This window comes from Ovis aries, chromosome X (genome assembly GCF_016772045.2).
Source record: "Ovis aries strain OAR_USU_Benz2616 breed Rambouillet chromosome X, ARS-UI_Ramb_v3.0, whole genome shotgun sequence".
Lineage (NCBI taxonomy): Eukaryota > Metazoa > Chordata > Mammalia > Artiodactyla > Bovidae > Ovis > Ovis aries.
Window position 1 is genome coordinate 126,542,451 of NC_056080.1, and position 21,727 is coordinate 126,564,177.

General features: G+C 36.5%; 1 protein-coding gene across 1 annotated transcript in view; it reads right to left on the reverse strand.

The window, feature by feature from the left end:
• The window catches only part of COL4A5 (collagen type IV alpha 5 chain), a 262,054-nt gene that overhangs the window by 72,110 nt on the left and 168,217 nt on the right, over window positions 1–21,727 (reverse strand). The window contains exons 19-25 of the mRNA XM_004022429.5: window positions 19,828–19,960; window positions 10,253–10,426; window positions 9,871–9,954; window positions 5,860–5,952; window positions 3,385–3,455; window positions 2,908–3,099; window positions 1,940–2,108 (exon numbers count right to left, since the gene is read on the reverse strand). Of these exons, the coding sequence (XP_004022478.1) occupies window positions 1,940–2,108; window positions 2,908–3,099; window positions 3,385–3,455; window positions 5,860–5,952; window positions 9,871–9,954; window positions 10,253–10,426; window positions 19,828–19,960 (916 nt within the window). The remainder of the gene's footprint in view (window positions 1–1,939; window positions 2,109–2,907; window positions 3,100–3,384; window positions 3,456–5,859; window positions 5,953–9,870; window positions 9,955–10,252; window positions 10,427–19,827; window positions 19,961–21,727) is intronic.

Genomic DNA, 21,727 nt, shown 5'->3' on the forward strand with positions numbered 1-21,727 from the left:
AGTGAATAGGAAGTGTTCACTCGACTAAAGACCTCTGTTAATTAAAACAAAAAAATATTTATAATCTTTTGAAAATGCAAACTAATAAAAATCCAAGAGAAAAACAATCTTATATATATTTTCAAGGAAGATACTAAACAGAAGAATGAAATTTCAAAGAGAAAAGTATATTACAGTTCTAAGAATTTTCATGAAGATAGCATCTATAAATATATCAGGCATCCATAAAAATATTTTCTAAATGCAGCTCAAAAGAAAAATATTTATTTTTGGTTAACTACGGGTACTTTAAGGTTTTATGCATGCAAAGTCCAAGTACACATACTACTCATTAATTGAAATAAGACTTTGAAAAAGGTTGAGGATAAAGATGGATTTCTTAATCATGGCATAAAAAGCACTAACCATGAGAGAAAAGTGTGATAAATTTGGCTACACTCAAATTGATTTCTGTTCATTAAAGGCACCATAAAGAGAGTGAAAAGGGCAAGCCACAGTGAATGAAGATTTTGCAAAATAAGTATCTAAGAAAGAACTAATACACAGAATACACACACACACACTCCCCTCCAAATCAGTAAGAAAAACAATCCAAAAGAAAAAATGGTAAAAACACTTGAATAGAAATGTCACAAATGGAAAATTCAAATGGTCAACAAACATATGAAAATGTTAATGTTTGAACTTTATGTTAATGGAATCATGGGGTAAGCATTCTTCATGTTAACTTTGTGTATGGATATTACATATTCATTTTTATTCATTTATATATCAGAGAAATATAAAATAAAACTGCCACCCTATATATCACACTCAACAGACTGGCAAAAGTGTAAAAGTGGCAATACAAAATGTTTTTGAAGATACAGACCAACAACAAATCTCTAATACTGCTGGTGGGAGTATGAATTAATACAACTGCTTTGGACATGGTTTGGAATTGTCTAATAAAACTGAAGATGTATTTATTCTATGCCTCAAAAATGCAAATCTTAAATATATACCCTAACCCAGTGACTGGCAATTGTTTTCTGCAAAGGACTAGACAGCATATACTTTAGGCTTTGTGGGCCACATGGTCTCTGTAGCAACAACTCAACTCTACAGCAGTAGTGCAAAAGCAAGCATAACAATAGTGAATGGGTGTGAATCTGTTCAAATAAAACTTTCATTTATGACAACATGTGGAGGGCCAGATTTGATTTATGAACTGTAGTTTGCTGATCCTTACCACAGAGTACAAGAATATATACGAGAACGCACATAGAAGCATTATAATAACAGGCCTGAACTATAAATAATCCAATTGTCCATTAACAATAGAATGCATAAATCAATGGTGACACACACACAGTGGGATACTGTACAGCAATAAAAATGCTATATCCATATACAAAGTTAACATAAAGAATACTTAACCTATGATTAACATAAAGTTCAAAAAGAAGCATAAAGTACTTTATTTAGGAATACATATCTAGGTGATAAAACTATTTATGGAAGAAAATTATGCAAAAGTGAAGGCAGTGTTTACTTCTTGAGAAATGGATGATTTTTATCAGGAAAAGACAGAGAGGGGAGCATAGGTTTTCAGAATACTGGCAATGTATGTTTCTTGGCACATGTGACAGTTACGTGTGTGTTTCTATTATAATTATTTGTTAAACTTTGCATTATGTATCATGCACTTAAAAACAACAACAGTAACAATAAATACAGTCAGAGAAACTTTAAAGAGAAGGCCTTCTTAAAACATACACACACACGCACACACATGCACATACACATTTATGTTTCCTTGCTAAGGAGATCTGGAAAGCCCAAATATAAACAGCCAGGGGAAAACACCTCTCGTGAAAGGAACCCCAAATGGTCAAAAGATAATGCATTTCTGTTTTTAAGGACCAAACTAAAAACAAAACCACCATAGCAAACTCACCTGGTATTCCTGGTTGGCCTGGATTTCCTGCCACACCTTGTATGCCTTTTTCACCTACTGGACCTGGAGGGCCAAAACCAACAGGGCCCATAGGCCCCCTATTTCCTGGGAGACCTGGCAAACCTGGGTTCCCAGGGGGACCTCTTTCACCCTTAAAAGCCATTCCACCCTGAAAGGGAAAAGTTTAATATAGAAATACATAGATATAACAGCTATCTGTAGGTTGGTATTACTTAGTACAGTTAGAGAAATGATAGCCATAATAGTTCTTCTTAAAAACTGAGTGTGTGCTACTATGGGATGGTATATGTGAGCACTCTATTCATACATCCTTTCATTCAACAAATATTTTCTGAGTTCCTACTATGTGCCAGGAACTGGTGATAGAGCAAAGAATATAAATAAACTAAAGTCTCTACGTTCATGAAGCTTACATTCTAGTGTAAGTCAAGAAGTTTACGGGCTAGTTAACATTTTATAAAGTATCACTTTCTACCTAAATATCCTAGGCTGTGTGTTGTGCACAAAATAAGACTCTACTCATTTATGTTCAATCTTTAGGCTCCATGGCACATTTAACACAGCCATCTACTCACACTAATCTCTAAGCTTACTATATATAAACCAAATTAGACTTTTATTGTCAGATCTAAACAGAAACAGACAAGGCTATGTGGGATAAGAAAACGGGAAACTTACACTGCTCTACAGGCATCTTAACCTTCTGCCTACTTGGTCATAGCAAACAGTATTCAACAGAATAGTGGGTTAAGCAGAAAGAATTAACAAAACCACTTAGAGAAAAGAATTATAAAGAAACTCTACATAGTTAATAACAATGTGCCATTAGTACATATAATCACATTCTTTTAAGCATTGATCAGATGTTCATCTCAGCACCAGGCCCATCCTAGAAAACATCACTAACAATTTGACACCACAAAATCAAGAATATCAAACCAACTTACAGGTTCTCCTTTGGGGCCAGGAAGTCCTGGCAATCCATCCTGTCCAGGGGTGCCAGGTAAACCAGGAAGCCCTGGAACTCCAGGGGAACCCAAATCTCCTTTGTCACCCTTCATTCCTGGAAATGTGAGGATGTCACCGGGTTCACCTTTAGGTCCAGGAAAGCCTGGAGCACCTGGAGCTCCTGGTATGCCCTGAAGGGTTAAAAAAGAAAGAAAAGAGGAAAAAAAGAAGAGAGAGAAAATCAGTTTCTTTCTTTTTTTCTAATATGTTCTCCAGTTTATCCAATCAACCTGCCCAATAACATTTAGTGTACAAAGCTATGAGTCAAATGAGACATATGAGCCAGCAAGAGTAAAAGAATCAAATAAATCATAATATAAAAACTAAATTTCCTTTATATATATCCACAAGTGAAAACTCAAGGTGTAAATGGGTTTCTTCTACTTCTTTTGCTCTATAATATACTCAAAACTTACTGTTAATCCTTTGGGACCAGTAGCACCAGCATGTCCTTTTTCGCCCTTCTGTCCAGGGAAACCAAGAGATCCTAATACACACACACACACACACACACACACACACACACACACACACACAGAGAGAGAGAGAGAGAGAGAGAGAGAGTCAAATGAGCTTTGGGTTTGAAATTTTGATAAAGCTTATATAAACATCAGCAAGTCAGGAAGTCAAGTCTTAAGGTAAGAACATCATTCAATCTCATTTGACAAGTCACATGCTGATTTCTCTATTTTATGTTCTCAAGATACAGAGATCACCCTTTCTTTTAGGTAAATCTAAACTTTCATGGTATATACAACATTGTATCCTTCAGTTTAGTTCAGTTCAGTCCCTCAGTCGTGTCCGACTCTTTGCGACCCCAAGAATCGCAGCACACCGGGCCTCCCTGTCCATTACCAACTGCCGGAGTTCATTCAGACTCACGTCCATCGAGTCCGTGATGCCATCCAGCCATCTCATCCTCTGTCGTCCCCTTCTCCTCCTGCCCTCAATCCCTCCCAGCATCAGGGTCTTTTCCAATGAGTCAACTCTTATCAGGTGGCCAAAGTATTGGAGTTTCAGCTTCAGTGTCAGTCCTTCCAATGAACACCCAGGACTGATCTCCTTTAGGATGGACTGGTTGGATCTCCTTGCAGTCCAAGGGACTCTCAAGAGTCGTCTCCAACACCACAGTTCAAAAGCATCAATTCTTCGGTGCTCAGCTTTCTTCACAGTCCAACTCTGACATCCATACATGACCATTGGTAAAACCATAGCCTTGACTAGACGGACCTTTGTTGGCAAAGTAATATCTCTGCTTTTCAATATAGTATATAGGTTGGTCGTAACTTTCCTTCAAAGGAGTAAGCGTCTTTTAAAATTTCATGGTTGCAATCACCATCTGCAGTGTATTTCCAATTCCAAAGTGTTTCAAAGCTTGTAGCTGCCAAGTACTATGCATAGAAGTACTCGGCTTCTATAAGCATCCCATTGTCAAAGGCAGAACGAGATAAGGACAAAGTCTGCATATTTTTCTCTGTTCTTACTTGGACAATTTTCCTAGATTCCTACTAGTTCTTTATTTGGTTTATCACTCCCTAAAATTTATTTTATGAAAAAGGATTGGTGCTCAAAGACTAGAGGAAATATTACTAAAGCAGTATTTTCAAAATGGGTCCCTGAAACAGATGCGTTTGCACCACCTGGGTACTGGCTAGAAATGCTAATTCTTGGGCCCTCCATCTCAGGTCTATTGAATTAGAAATTTGGGGGGTGGGACCCAGCAATACAGATTTTAACAAGCCCTCCAAATAATTCTGATGCACTCCCAAGTTTAAAAATCACTAGACCAGAAGTACAAGGCTAGATGATGAACTTCCAGGGGCAGCTATTAGACTTGCTGAAAACCTATCTCCAAACACCAAATGAAATGGTTCATCAGGGAGATACACTAGACATAAAGGTAAGAAATCTGGTGTCTATTCTCAGCCCTGACTGACTCAGACATAAAGTGTGATTTCAAGAGAATATTGGGGTATTCCAAGAGCAGCTAAGTGAAAGTGTTGTGGGTCTGATGGATATCAAATACAGTTCTGCTTGGAAATGGATAAGGAGGAGTTATATATAGAAAGAGGAAGACAAATATCATATGATACTGCTTACATGTGGAATCTAAAAAAAGGGAACAAATGAACTTATCTACAAAATAGAAGTAGAGTCACAGATGTAGAAAACAAATTTATGGCTACCTGGGAGTAAGTGGGGGATAAATTGGGAGACTGGGATTGACACATACACACCACTATATATAAAATAGATAATGTATTAATAAGGACCTTCTGCATAGCACAGGGAACTCTACTCAATACTTTGTAATGTCTTATATGGGAAAAGAATCTAAAAAAGGGTGATATATGTATATGTGTCTGATTTATTTTGCACTGCAGAAATTAACACATTATAAATTAACAGCACTCCAATGAAAATTACAAAAAAAGAGGAACAGTTAAATAAAGAGGAATATTGGCAGTTGATTTCCAAAATCTAGTAAAAGCCCCATTTCTCAATGACAACATATGATACATCCCAAAGACTAGAATCTGCCACTGGAAATGATATTCAGGGGTCAAGCATTATGAACATTTTCCCCAGTTTTCTGGAATAAAAAAGTCTGACTCTGTTTAAGTTATTTTCTTCACCATATGGAAAATAAGGAAAATATTTTTCCTGGAATAATATTGTTGAAATGCTTTAATAGAAAATGTGGGTAGCTTCAGGTACAGAAAGCAAGAACATAATTTATTTCATAGCAGATACTGATATTTCATATTCAATTATTTATGAATATGAATGACTAGCTATAAAAGGAGAAACTGGCATCATTCTAAAACTATAAGCTCACTAATATCTAGCCAGAAATATTTTAAAGGTTGCCCCAAGGCAGAATGCTTTACCTGGGGGACCTGGAAGACCTGGCAAACCAGGCTGACCTGGAGGCCCTGAAACACCAGTTCCAATACAGTTGAAGCAGGTGTCACCTTTGTCACCTAGAGAAAAACATAATAAAAAAACAAATTTTACTTCAATGGTTACATATATCTTCTTTAGACAAGTTCTAAAGAACTTAGCAGGGATTCCCAGGGGGATCTATGGTAAAGAATACCCCAGCCAATGCAGGACAAGCCAGTTCAATCCCTGGGTTGGGAAGATCCCCTGGAAGAGAAAATGGCAACCTACTCCAGTATTCTTGCCTGGAAAATCTCATGGACAGAGAAGATGGCAGGCTACAGTCCATGGGGTTGCAAAAAGTTGGACATGACTGAGTGACTGAACACAAGGAAGTTTGCACTAAAGGACAATATTCCCATGCAACAGTGTAGTTAGAGAAGCTTATATTTAGAATCAATTCACTTGATATATATTTACTGAGAACCTACTATGTGCCAAGCACTACTCAAGGAGTCTATAATACATGATGAACAAAACAGACAAAATCCATACGTTCATGGTGTTCACATTCTACCATTGGCTGAGTAAGTGAAACTGGATATACTTAGGGATGGGTGGCAGATTGCAATTTTGAATAAGATAGTCAGGATAGAAATCATTGAGAAGATGACATATGATAAAAATAAAAACTTAAAGGACATGGCATGTGTGCAACAACTGCAGAGCAGTCTAGGCAGAAAGAGTAGCTATGTCTAGCACACAGAAGGAATATCAAGGAGAAGAGATTACTGGAATAGAGTGAGGAAGGGAAACCAGCTCAGACCATTAACAGGGTATAACAAGTGGTATATCATAAAATATCCTATAGGCCACCGTGAAGACTGTGGCTTTTACTGTGAGTAAAATAAGAATCTAGGAGAAGAAATTCAACAGAAAAGCAACATGATATGACAAGTTTTAAAAGGAGGACTCTGGTTGCTATGTCAAGAATGTGATCTAAGTACAAGGATGGAAACAGATTAACTATGTTAAGTGGCTATGGCTGAAGTGATCTAGGAGAGATGACAGCTCATCCCAGAGTGACGGCAATGAACACGACGAGTATTAGTTAGATTCTGGACATATCTGAAGGTAGAACCAATGGGGTTTTCTCATGGATCACATATAGAATGCAAAAGAAGGGGGAAATCAGAGATGACATCAATATACATCAAAAATCAAAAAAGAAAAACAATAAAGCTTTTAGAAGAAAACATAGAGGAATATCATCAGGTCCTTGGGGTAAGCAAATATTTCTAAAATAGAACAGAAATAGCACTAATCATAAAAGAGGACGTTTATCATTTGATTTCTGTTAATTAACAACCTCTCTTCAAGAAAAGACATGAGTAAAAAATCAAGTCACAGAATGGGAGGATATATTTGTGATACATATATCCAACAACCCAATTAAACACAGAAAAAAGTAAGTACTTTACAAAGAGAATGTACAAACTATACAAGAGGCTCAGTATCAATAACTGTGAGAGAAATGGAAACTAAATTCTCTTTGTCAAATGGTTTGGTGATATCTATGGAATCAAAATCTATACCTATCCTATATCCCAGCAATTCTATCTCAAGGTTTACACAACAGGAATGAATGCTTATATCCTATAATACATACATACATATATATATATATATATGTATATACACACACATATATGTATGTATGACATTATATATATATGAATGATCATAGCAGCTTTATTCATAACATCCCCAGATCAAATGTTCATGAACATTGGAATGGATATTTAGGAATATTTAATTGATACAATATTAAGCAAAACAAACCAGATAAAATATTAAGACATAAAAGGGCCTATATGATTCCATTTCTACAAAGTTCAAGGCAAACTGATAGAGGACAAAACAGTGGTTACCTTTGCGAGTGCTGATTAGGATGCACAAGAGAGTCTTCTAGAATCCTGGTTAAGTTCTATATTTTGATTTAGATAGCAATTACATATGAGATGATAGATACACATATAGAGATACACATATAGAGACAGTATATATAGGGAGAGACATATCTATATAGATAGAGACATATCGTGTGTGTGTGTGTGTGTGTGTGTGTGTGTGTGTGTGATGGCAATCCATGCCAGTATTCTTGCCTGGAGAAACCCATGGACAGAGGAGCCTGGTGGGCTACAGTTCGTGGGGTCACAAAGAGTTGGACACGACTGAGCGAATAACATTTTCACTTTCAACACTTTCCACATGAAAGATAAAATCATCACAGTGTCTTACGAAGTCCTGTATGATCTGTCACAGACTGCCCCCTCCCTCAAATTATATTACATCATATTCTACGGTTCTCCTCCCAGCCTGCCATGCACCATGGCCTATGCTCCCTCTCCTCCAGTCACAATGGCTCTCTTTCACATATATGCCAGGGAGGAAGGAATACAAACAGAGCATGTAATTTATTGAAAACCAAGTGAATAAACTATTTAAAGAATGCAAAAATCAAGTAAAATAAGGACTGAGACTATTTGAATTGGCAGTGAATAATCCCATGGACAGAGGAGCCTGGTGGGCTATAGCCCATACAGTCGCAACACTGAAGTGACTTAACACACACAGGCTACTGGTGACTTTGACAAAAACAGCATCTATGGAGTGATGCGAGTGTGTGTGGGGGGGTGAGTCCTGATTGGAGTATGTTTAACAGAAAACGATGGGCTTTCCTGAAAACTCAGCTTTTAAAGAATCTGCCTGCAACGCAGGAGACCCTGGTTCAATTCCTGGGTCAGGAAGATCCACTGGAGGAGGGATAGGCTACCCACTCCAGTATTCTTGGGCTTCCCTGGTGGCTCAGCTGGTAAAGAATCCACCTGCAATGTGGGAGACCTGGGTTCAATCCCTGGGCTGAGAAAATCCCCTGGAGAAGGGAAAGGCTACCCTCTCCAGTATTTTTACCTGGAGAATTCCATGGACTATATAGTCCATGGGGTCACAAAGAGTCGGACACGACTAAGAGACTTTCATTTCACTAACAGAAAATGAGAGGAGAGGAGAGGAGAGTTTTCTCGAGACAGTGAGTAGAAAATTATTGAAGAGTTTTGATGCAAGTGAAAGAATAGGAATAGAGTAGTATCTAGCACCTGAAGTGAGATTATGACAAGATATTTTTTAGATGGGTAAACAAACGCATATTTGTATACTGCTAGTAATGATCCAGTGAAAGGGGAAAATTGATGATATGGGAGAGTCAAGAATTTCTCAAATGAATCTTCGAGGGAAACAAGAGGAAATGGAATCTATTGTACAAAGAAGTGTTTTAGATAGGAGCAGTAACAATGATCAGCAGGAGGCAGAATAAATATGGTGGTGGTGGCAATTTGTGAAAGTTCTCTTGTTATTGCTTCACCTGGTCTGTGGAGGAGGGAGCTAAGTCAGAATCATAAAATAAGAATAGAAGACGATGTGTTACAAGTTTGAAAAGGGAAAACCAGGTGCAGGCTCAGAAGAGGTGGTAATTTGGAATTTGTTGTTGTTCAGTCACTTAGCCGTGCCCAACTCTTAGCAACCCCATGGACTGCAGCATGCCAGGCTTTCCTGTCCTTCACTATTTCCCACAATTATTGAATTACCAGGGCTATGTTTTGGTTCCAATGGCAGGAGGGGAGGGCAAAGAAGTCAAAAGTTTATGCATGGGATTGACTACAATGATTGATCATGGAATTTAAGCTAGGTTAAGAGATAAGAAAAGACTTCAAAAGGCTGAGGGATAACAAAGGTTGGCAGGTTTCACTGAGTTTGAAGTAAGGTTGGAATCAGGTTATTAGAGATAGTGAGCTAGATGGATAGGATATAGTGGTCAGGAAATCAAAATTTTGAAGTGTTCACTATTGGTAATGTATGGTCTTGGGGTCTGACCATGGGAGTGAGTGGCTGCGGAAGGGTGAAGGATATAGGGAATTTTGCTGATGACTTGAAAAAATGAAGGCATATGGGGATCAAACCTTTCATTCCTTGTTCTCCTTGGAGTCCTCTATCACCTGGAGATCCTGGAGGGCCAGGAGGGCCTGCTTCACATATCTTATCACCTGAGATCAGATAAAGCAATAATAGCAAGCCAATTGTAAAATATCCAGAAGCCTCAACAAAAAGAAAGTCTGATAGACTAGGGAAAAAAAGATTTATTTTCAGTTGTTTCTATAATATTAATGACAATTTGAAGAACAAATTTAAATATCAAATAATCACCATAAATCAAAAGTAGAAGCAGCAGAAGACTCTCTGAGTTATCAGAAATACAAGAATGATGCAAACCATCAGATTCACTTATAAATGAAGATAAAATAAATACAACAGAACTTAATAGGAGAAAAGTATATAGCTTACTAGGAGGGATGTGAGGGCCGGGAGGGCCAGGGGGGCCAGGGGGGCCAGGAGCCCCAGGCTGTCCATCAAGTCCAGGGGATCCAGGAATGGAAATTCCAGGTGGACCTTCATCACCTTTCTGACCCCTTTCCCCAGGAAAGCCAGGGGGTCCAGGAGGACCTATAACTGCAGGTCCTAAGATAAAAACAAATACCCATTAAAGTGATCAAAATGATCTTATTTTAGACATATTACTTTGGGTCTCAATGAGACATTAAGTAATGATAAAATCTTCCTTTAATGTATAATATCAGTTATGTTCTTATTTTTTCTATGAGAATCAACATGTAGAGAAAAGATGGAAAGTCCCAATAATGTAAGTACCAGTTTGAATATAAGAAAGAATAAAGTAGTTTTATTACACTTGGAGGGCTTTCCTGGTGGCTCAGGTGGTTAAAAAAAAAAAAATTCTGCCCACAATGTGGGAGACCCAGGTTTGATCCCTGGGTCAGGAAGATCTCCTGGAAAAGGAAATGGAAATCTACTCCAGCATTCTTGCCTGGAGAATCTGATGAACAGAGGAGCCTGGAGGGCTTCAGTCATGGGGTTGCAAAGAGTTGGACAGGACTGAGCAACTAACACTCACATTACTTTTGGAAACATACTAGTAACTAACTCTCTACACGTTCACACTACAACCTCTTAATCTCTGAAATACTAGAAAGCCACTGACAGGAGAAGAGGCATCTCAAAGTTTTCAGGTAAACATGGCTCTGTTTCTGGACATTCTTCTGTTCTGCTGTCTCTTCCTGCACTACTAACACATTTTTTCATTACTACAGCTTTATAATATTTTCAAAACTGGCAAGGAAAATATACTCATCTTTGTTCTTTTTGAAACCATCTTTGTTCTTTTAAAAACCATCTTCACTACACTTACAAATTTATTCTTCCAAATAAATTTCAGAACCAGCTTATCAGTTACATTTTAAAAAATCACTGGAATTTTGAATTAGATTAATTTGAATTTAAAGATTAAATTTTGGTAGAATCACCTGTATATAATACTGAATTCCCACATCAAGTAATAATTATATATATCTTTCCATTTATTTATTTATATTATTTAATAATATTTTACAAAGTTATGCAAAGAGATCTTACACATTTTTGTTAGGTTTATTCATGGGTAAATTTGATTGCTAATGTGAATTTTATTGTTGTTACTATTGTTAACTGATTTTTCCCCCTCTTGTATGTTTAATTATTTTCTTGCTGGCTTAGAGCAAATTACTTAAATTTGCAACTTATATTTGGCTACCTTGCAAACATTAAGTTCTGATAATTCGTCATTTGATTCTTTTAGGTGCTCTGAGTAGATAATCACATGGCTTGTGAACAACCAAAATGTGGGGTTTTTTGTTTTCTATCTATATGCCTCTTTTTTTCCTTCCAGACTTAGTGCACTGGCTGGGATCTTTAGTATAAGAACAAATAGCATTGGTGACGTTGGTGACCATCTTCATTCTTGACTTGAACGGGAATACTCCTGATGTTTCACCACAAAGTATATTTCCTGCAGAGTCCTGTACTTCCTGTATGAAGTAGACTGCTTCATCAAATTGAGATAGTTCCCTTCCAACCTTAGTTTAGGAATTTTTTTCCTTTTAAAAATAAATAGGTATTAAATTTTTACTTTTTTAAAATCTATTGTCCTATTCCTTTTTAATATGTCAATGTAGTCAATTAAAGTAATATTGAACCATCCTTGTAATCTTAGGGTAAATACTATTTAGTCACAAATACATTATTTAATATACTTCTGAATTGATAATATTTAAGATTGTTACTCCTACATTCATAAATAATATTGAACTATAGTTATTTCCTGTGTATCTCCTTGGTGGTTTGGTATCAATTGTTAAATTGAATTTCCTTTTTTTTTAAAAAAAAAAAATGTTCTGAAACAGTTTTTAAAATGAGAACTGCCTGCTCAGGAACTTGGTAAAATTCATTCATAAAATCCACCCATAAAACCAATACTTTTTCAGGGAGACCTTTAACCTTCCAAAATCTTCTACGGCAATTGATCTACTTAGGTGTCCTACTTTCTCAGGGAAATTTTTATTAAATTATGTTTTCTGTTTCATGAAGAATGTATATTTCATGTAGAATTTCAAAAATGTTGACAATTTTATAGTTTTCTTATAATTCAAGAATTTTAAATGTATTTTATGGTATCTTTTTTTCTTTACTGATTTTGAGTCTTTTCCTGCCTTTATCTTGATCTTACTTTATTTTTACCTTTATCAAGTTTTCCATCTATTTTGTTTATGCTTCTGTTTTAAAATTTTTATTGGCATATAGTTGACTTACAATGTTGTGTTAGTTTCTGGTATACAGCAAAGTCAGTTATACATAAACATATATCCACTCTTTTTTAGGTTACTTTTCCATATGAGTAGAGTTCCCTGTTATACAGTAGGTTCTTTTTTTTTTTTTTTTTTTTTTAAATTTTAAAATCTTTAATTCTTACATGCATTCCCAAACATGAACCCCCCTCCCACCTCCCTCCCCATAACATCTTTCTGGGTCATCCCCATGCACCAGCCCCAAGCATGCTGCATCCTGCGTCAGACATAGACTGGCGATTCAATTCACATGATAGTATACATGTTAGAATGGCATTCTCCCAAATCATCCCACCCTCTCCCTCTCCCTCTGAGTCCAAAAGTCCGTTATACACATCTGTGTCTCTTTCCCTGTCTTGCATACAGGGTCGTCATTGCCATCTTCCTAAATTCCATATATATGTGTTAGTATACTGTATTGGTGTTTTTCTTTCTGGCTTACTTCACTCTGTATAATCGGCTCCAGTTTCATCCATCTCATCAGAACTGATTCAAATGAATTCTTTTTAACGGCTGAGTAATACTCCATTGTGTATATGTACCACAGCTTTCTTATCCATTCATCTGCTGATGGACATCTAGGTTGTTTCCATGTCCTGGCTATTATAAACAGTGCTGCGATGAACATTGGGGTACATGTGTCTCTTTCAATTCTGGTTTCCTCGGTGTGTATGCCCAGAAGTGGGATTGCTGGGTCATAAGGTAGTTCTATTTGCAATTTTTTAAGGAATCTCCACACTGTTCTCCATAGTGGCTGTACTAGTTTGCATTCCCACCAACAGTGTAGGAGGGTTCCCTTTTCTCCACACCCTCGCCAGCATTTATTGCTTGCAGATTTTTGGATCGCAGCCATTCTGACTGGTGTGAAGTGGTACCTCATTGTGGTTTTGATTTGCATTTCTCTAATAATGAGTGATGTTGAGCATCTTTTCATGTGTTTGTTAGCCATCCGTATGTCTTCTTTGGAGAAATGTCTATTTAGTTCTTTGGCCCATTTTTTGATTGGGTCGTTTATTTTTCTGGAGTTGAGCTGCAGAAGTTGCTTGTATATTTTTGAGATTAGTTGTTTGTCAGTTGCTTCATTTGCTATTCTATTTTTATATGTGTGTGTGCATGCATGCATGCACCACATCTCTCAGTTGTGACCAACTCTTTGAGATGCCATGGACTGTAGCCTGCCAGGCTCTTCTGTCCATACATAGCAGTGTGCATATATCAATCCCAATCTTCCAATCCTGCCCCCCCATATTCATGAGTTTGCTTTCTACATCTGTACTTCTATTTCTGTTTTGTAGATAAGTTCATTTGTACTTTTTTTTTTTTTAGATTCCACATATAAGCAGTATCACATGATATCTTTCTCTGACTTCACTTAGTATGACAATATCTAGGTCCATCCATGTTGCTTCAAATAGCCTGTGCTTGTTTTATTTCTTACTATTTTTACAACTTAGCTCATTTAAGTTTAGAAAGTAAAAGTGAAGCCGCTCAGTCGTGTCCAACTCTTTGCGACCCCGTGGACTGTAGCCCTCCAGGTTCCTTCGTCCACGGGATTCTTCAGGCAAGAATACTGGAGTGGGTTGCCATTTCCTTCTCCAGGGGATCTTCCCGACCCAGGGATCGAACCCAGGTCTCCCGCATTGCAGGCAAACGCTTTAACTTCTGAGCCACCAGGAAGCCATCTCTAATTTTGTGATCAATTAAGTGTAAGCCTTTTGGCTATATTTAATGAATTTTGATATGAAATTGTTTAGCATTTAGTAGTTCATCACCTCCATTTCCGGAGAAGGCAATGGCACCCCACTCCAGTACTCTTGCCTGGAAAATCCCAATGACGGAGGAGCCTGGTAGGCTGCAGTCCATGCGGTCACTAAGAGTCGGACACAACTGAGCGACTTCACTTTCACTTTTCACTTTCATGCATTAGAGAAGGAAATGGCAACCCACTCCAGTGTTCTTGCCTGGAGAATCCCAGGGACGGGGGAGCCTGGTGGGCTGCCGTCTATGGGGTCGCACAGAGTCAGACACGACTGAAGTGACTTAGCAGCAGCAGCAGCATCTCCATTTCTGTTTATCTTCTTTACCTATAGAGCTATTTACAAATGTGTATTTTAATATAAAAATATTTGGTGGTTTTTGTTGTTAATTTCTAACTTCATTTTACTGTGGTCATAGAGTATGGCCTGCATACATGTATATTTTTAATTTATTTTTTATTGAAGGATAATTGCTTTACAGAATTTTGCTGTTTTCTGTCAAACCTCAACATGAATCAGCCATAGGTATACATATATCCCCTCCCTCTTGAAACTCCCTCCCATCTCCCTCCCCATCCCACCCCTCTAGGTTGATTCAGAGCCCCTGTTTGAGTTTCCTGAGCCACACAGCAAGTTCCCGTTGGCTACCTATTTTACATATAGTAATGTAAGTTTCCATGTTACTCTTTCCATACATCTCACCCTCTGCTCCCCTCTCCCCATGTCCATAAGTCTATTCCCTATGTCTGTTTCTCCATTGCTGCCCTGTAAATAAATTCTTCAGTACCATTTTTCTAGATTCCATATATGTGTGTTAGAATATGGTATTCATCTTTCTCTTTCTGACTCATTTCACTCTGTATAATAGGTTCTAGGTTCATCCATCTCATTAGAACTGACTCAAATGGGTTCCTTTTTATGGGTGAGTAATATTCCATTGTGTATATGTACCACAACTTCTTTATCCATTCACCTGTCGATGAACATCTAGGTTGCTTCCATGTTCTGAAAGTGAAAGTGAAGTTGCTCAGTCGTGTCCAACACTTTGTGACCCCATGGACTGTAGCCCACCAGGCTCCTTCATCCATGGGATTCTCCAGGCAAGAATACTGGAGTGGGTTGCCGCTTCCTTCCCCAGGGGATCTTCCTGACCCAGGGATTGAACCCAGGTCTCCCACATTACAGGCAGATGCTTTAACCTCTGAGCCGCCAGGGAAGCTTCCATGTTCTAGTTACTATAAATAGTGCTGCAATGAGCAATGGGATACATGTGTCTCTTTCAATTTGGGTTTCCTCAGGATATATGCCCAGGAGTGGAATTGCTGGGTCATATGGTGGTTTTATTCCTAGTTTTTTAAGGAGTCTCCATACCATCTTCCATAGTGGCTGTATCAATTTACATTCCCACCAACATTGCAAGAGGGTTCCCTTTTCTGCACACCCTCTCCAGCATTTATTGTTTGTAGACTTTTCGATGAGGGTCATTCTGACCAGTGTGAGGTTATATCTCATTGTGGTTTTGATTTGCATTTCTCTAATAATGAGTGATGTTGAGCATCTTTTCATGTGTTTGTTAGCGATCTGTATGTCGTCTTTGGAGAAATGTCTGTTTAGGTCTTTTCCCCACTTTTAGATTGGGTTGTTTCTTTTTCTGGTATTGAGCTGCATGAGCTGCTTATATATTGTGGAAATGAATCCTTTGTCATTTGTTTCATTTGCTGTTATTTTCTCCCATTCTGAGGGTTTTCTTTTCACCTTGCTTATAGTTTCCTTTGCTGTACAAAAGCTTTTAAGTGTAATCAGGTCCCACTTCTTTACTTTTGTTTTTATTTCCATTACTCTAAGAGGTGGGTCATAGAGGATCTTGCTTTGATTTATGTCATCAAGTGTTCTGCCTATGTTTTCCTCTAAGAGTTTTATAGTTTCTGGTCTTACTTACTTACTTACTTCTGGATTTATGTCTTTAATCCATGTTGAGTTTAATTTTGTGTATTGTATTAGGAAGTGTTCTAATTTCATTCTTTTACATGTAGCTGTCCACTTTTCCCAGCACCATTTATCGAAGAAGCTGTCTTTGCCCCATTGTATATTCTTGCTTCCTTTGTCAAAAATAAGGTACCCACAGGTGCATGGGTTTATTTCTGGGGTTTCTATCTTGTTCCATTGGTCTATATTTCTGTTTTTGTGCCACTACCATACTGTCTTGATGACTGTAGCTTTGTGTGCAGGCTATGTTGTGTGCTAAGTTGCTTTAGTCGTGTCCGACTCTTTGTGACCCCATGGACTGTAGCCCCCCAGGCTCCTCTGTCTGTGGGATTCTCCAGGCAAGAATACTGGAGTGGGTTCCTCCTCCAGGGGAAGAAATGCTACCCCAAAGAAAGCTGGTTTAGCAATTCTAATATAGTATGAAATAGAATTAAATTGCAAAAATTCATTATAAACAGATATTTCATATGGATAAATAGACAAATTATACCACAATGATATAAAAGTCATGAAACTTACTCATCTAAAAATATAACCTGAAGTCAGGAAGCTTGATTCCTCTAGCTCCATTCTTCTTTCTCAAGATTGCTTTGGCTATTTGGGGTCTTTTGTGTTTCCATATGAATTGTGAAATTTTTTGTTCTAGTTCTGTGAAAAATGCCACTGGTAATTTGATAGGGATTGCATTTAGTACTGTAGTCATTTTCACAATATTGATTCTTCCTACCCAGGAACATGGAATATCCCTCCATCTGTTTATGTCACCTTTGATTTCTTTCATTAGTGTCTTATAATTTTCTGTGTACAGTTCTTCCGTCTTAAGTAAGTTTATTCCTAGATATTTAATTCTTTTTGTTGCAATGGTGAATGGGATTGATTCCTTAATTGCTCTTTCTGATTTTTCATTGTTATTATATAGAAATGCAAGTGATTTCTGTGTATTGATTTTGTATTCTGCAACTTTGCTAAATTCACTGATTAGCTCTAGCAATTTTCTGATATCTTTAGGGTTTTCTATGTACAGTATCCTGCATACACTTTAAAAAGATTTTTTCTGGTCTAATAGAGTCAATTTCTTGACTACACAATTTCAAAGCTACACACCACAAATACTTCATGTGTGTTTGAAACGAATGTACATTCTCTGCTGCACAAAATTTTTCTCTCTCTCTCAAAACTACAGCTTGTGTTACTCAAATCATTTATATCCATATTTATATTTCACTTCCTTGATATACTGGGGAATTTCCAATTTATCCCTTGTAGTTTATCAGTTTTCACTTTACATATTCAAAGCTATAATTTTAGATGAGTAAGTTTCATGACTTTTATATCATTTGTGGTATAATTTGTCTATTTATCCATATGATATATCTGTTTATAATGCATTTTTGCATTTAATTCTATTTCATACTATATTAGAATTGCTAAACCAGCTTTTTTTTGGTAGCATTTGCTTAACATTTTCTCATTGCTTAATTTTCATATTTTCTACATTATTTTACTTTAGATATGTCTACCGTGCACAGCATTTGGATTTTATTCCAATTTTATTTTAGCTTTTGTTTATTAATCAGTGTTAAGTCCTTTCATATTTATTGAAGTTACTGATTTGTTTTTAACTTCTTCTTGTCAGTTTATGTTTTTCTATTTATTCAGGTTTATCTGTGTCTGTTTTGTCCCAAACCTAACTTATATTACAAAGGTCAAGATTTTGGTCATCTTTCTTCAACAAGTAAGTAATATATATTATTTTAATTCTTTTCTAGTGGTTACTATTAAAATGTTTAACCTAGGGACTAAAATCTGTATTTTTGGAAAACCTTATATAATTAATAGTATTTATATTCTCTCCCTCTAACAAGACAATAAACCATAAAATTCACTTCCCCATTCTCTCTGTACCTTTACATTCTATGTTAGTAGTATGTACAATTATACTTCCATATTGTTAGTTAAAATATTTGTTATTTTTTATGATCAATACTTATTTAGACTTAAAATACTTTATTAATATCTTTCTTAACCATTCTTTCTTCTATGTTACCCACCCCTACTCCCAACTTCATCTTGAATTCATTTCCTTCTTCTTGGAGTAAAAGCTCCAGTAACTATTTCAGAGATTTGGAGGTCCTCATCTTCACTTTAGGATGACAGTTTGATGTAATATAGGATCTCAAATTCATACTTATTTTTCCTTATTACTTTGAAAATTTGCCCCATTATCTTCATCTGACTCTCACTGCTTTGTAAGTGATCTGCTTTGGGTCTCAGACAGTTCTTAAGAACTTCTTTTTATCCTTAAATTCTAAAATGTCCTTACAATGTGTTTAGGTATATATTCTGTATTAATTTTGTATTATTATTATTTTTGTTTTATAATTCATAAGCCTTTTTACAGGGAAATATGCCTTTTTTAAATAGCTAGAAGTTTTAACCATTAATTTTTCAAATATTGCTTCTTGTCCTATTCTCTTTTTCAACTCCTTCATGTTGGATTTTGGGACATCTAGGTTTATCCTTTGTGTGTCTTACATTTTATTTCATACTATCTAACACTTTAAATTCTTTGCTATATCCCTGGAGAATTCCTTATCTGAATTTGCCAGACACAGTTATGTCTTTAGTCCACTACCTTGAAGACAGAAATCCAAAGGGTATACTTTGACAAAATGGGACCCACAACTTATTCTCTTTCTTCTTGGCAGAAACACTGAGCATCACTCATCTCATCATGTTAACATTTCATTAGGCAAATATTTTTTTATGGAAAAGTAACCATAATTTATTAAATACCTCTGTGTGACAGATACTGTACCAGATTTTTTTTTTCAAATTTTACATGAGAGGTATGCTATCACCTCATTTCAGAGAACATCCAAATAAACATGCTAAACAAGGGCACTGCTCAATTAGCAGCCAAATTAGAAGTGCTCTACTGTACTGTATATCTGCAATAAGGAAGTGATATAAAATTAGTACTGAGCTCCAAGATTTTACTGCACAGCAAAATCGCCATGGGGATTTCTAGGTAAATGTTTCTGGAATTCTAAGTGGATAGTGCTGTTTACTACATAAAAATACAGTAAATCTTACATAACTAGGCATCATTAGTCCAGTGTTTTCTATCATAACAGCATGAAAGGTACAATGATGAATATTTGGGTCACAGTAACGTTTGGTGTAATTTATTAATAACAAAAGATAGAAATGGTATTTTTTATTGTAAGACAACACTATTCAAATAATTCTGATTTTTTTTAAGTATACATGAGGAACTTGGAAAGGTTATAGTAAGAGCTGAGGAGTTCCTGTCAATTAAAAAATACCGATGTCTTCTAGTGCCATGCTCACCCTGGAACTAGTATGATAATACTGTATACATGGATTAGTAAAGATACTATAAACACAAGGGTATTAAGTATAGTACAGTCTCATTTACCTGGAGGTCCAGGAAGGCCTGGTGGACCTTGTATTCCAGGAAATCCTCGATCTCCTTTATCTCCAGGCAAGCCAGGTAACCCAATGTTTCCTTTTTCTCCTACAGTTACACCAGTCCCAGGCCTAGGTATTACCTTTTTTATGAAAGAAAAAATAAAGGAATTCAAAGAGGAAGAGACTTGTTTTTCTGAAAATAACCTGGTAGGTCCATATGATTACAATGCATCATTTTCACAAAGTGTTCAGATGCAAAATCATCAAGACCACCTTACATAGATTGTGAGCAGCACGCTTCAACAGATTAGAAAATGTTCAATGTCAGTATCAATACTGCCATCCACTTGAGCCCCAGGCTTACAGAGTTAGAATTATGTTTGATGTTTCTTATCATTCACATTCAATTCACTCCAATCACCTAAGCCTTATAATTCTTAGTTAAAAAAAGTCTCTCCAATTTGTCCGCTTCTTTCCTGTGACAGCTTCTATCCTTACCTCACACTTGGACTAACAGAAACAACTCTGAGATTTTCCCTTTAAATCCAAATCTACTACTAGGATACACTTCCTCAAAAAGGAATTTTTCTGTGTTACGTTTCCTGTTAGACCACTCATAATTGTTCATTCCTTCTTACTATATGTTACTTTATAGCCTTGACTCTAAACATACTTCTCACTCCCAATACCTCTCTCATCTGTTTCACGTCCTGTTAGTTCCAGCAATGACTTTTTAGGAGAGCAAAGTCTGATTGTAACCACTTCATGCATCTTGCACATTCCTGCTTTTTCCTTTGAATGTGCCATTCTAAATATCTATAATGCCTTCCCATAATCTTTCTCTTTGCCAACTCATATTTTTTTCTTAAAAAGAAAAAGAAAAGTCATTCTTCCAGGAGAGCTTTATTAGTTAAAATCAACTAGCTAATAATTCCCTATCTTCTTAGAACCTCATGCCTAAAGAATTTTATATTAAATGATCTAATATGAAGAGGTTAACTTCATAGAGCTATAAAGGTAAAGTAAGCTTTAGATGTAAGCAACTATCAGTCTGAGATAGAAATTATCACCTACTGGTAATATTCATCCTGGCTCTTTTGGATACAAGAAATATTCAGACAAATGGACATTTGTGGGACCTAGAATTGGGATAGTAGTTCAAAGGGGAAGTGAGCTATTGAACAGGACATACTCTTAAAATTTCCATTTCTTCTGATGCTCATCAAAATTGTATCATCTCATTTTTTAGAAAAATTATTTGTTAGAAAAGTAAAATTCTGATTTTAAAATGAAAGCAAATAAAAACTGTCTTAAGATCTTCTTTAAATATAATACACCCTCATCATTGGATTTGGTAAAGTACCAAGTATCAATATTTAAGACTCACTATGGACAAAAATAATCAAATAAACATTATTCAAACATCTTATCATATAGGGTTTATGGCACTTGCCCCTTTGCAACTTTAGTGAAGTCTAAAGCCAGGAGTCTTAGCAAATTTCAATGAAAGGAAAACCAATATCAACTGCAACAGAGATATTTTATTCTTAATAAGAATGAAAACATATGTGACTAGAATTTCATGGTAAATACAAATATGACAGAAAAGTTGTAAACCCTTCAAGTTTCTTTTATAGAGTAGTTTCCTGCATTTGTTATGAAGAGCCCGTAAAAGCACACACTCCGGGAAGAAAGAGGTGTGAATCAGACAATTACAAATTGAGAAAAGCTATTAAGACCAAATCCATCTTTCTTCTGAGCCCTGCAGGGGGAGGGACCAATCCCTAGTTCCCCAACAGTTTCATTTTTTGAACCTTTGTAAGCAACACTTGCACCACCTGCTGGTTACTTAAGAAATGATTTGGCAATCATTATGCAAAAAAACCTAATACCATAATTTTGGAGCT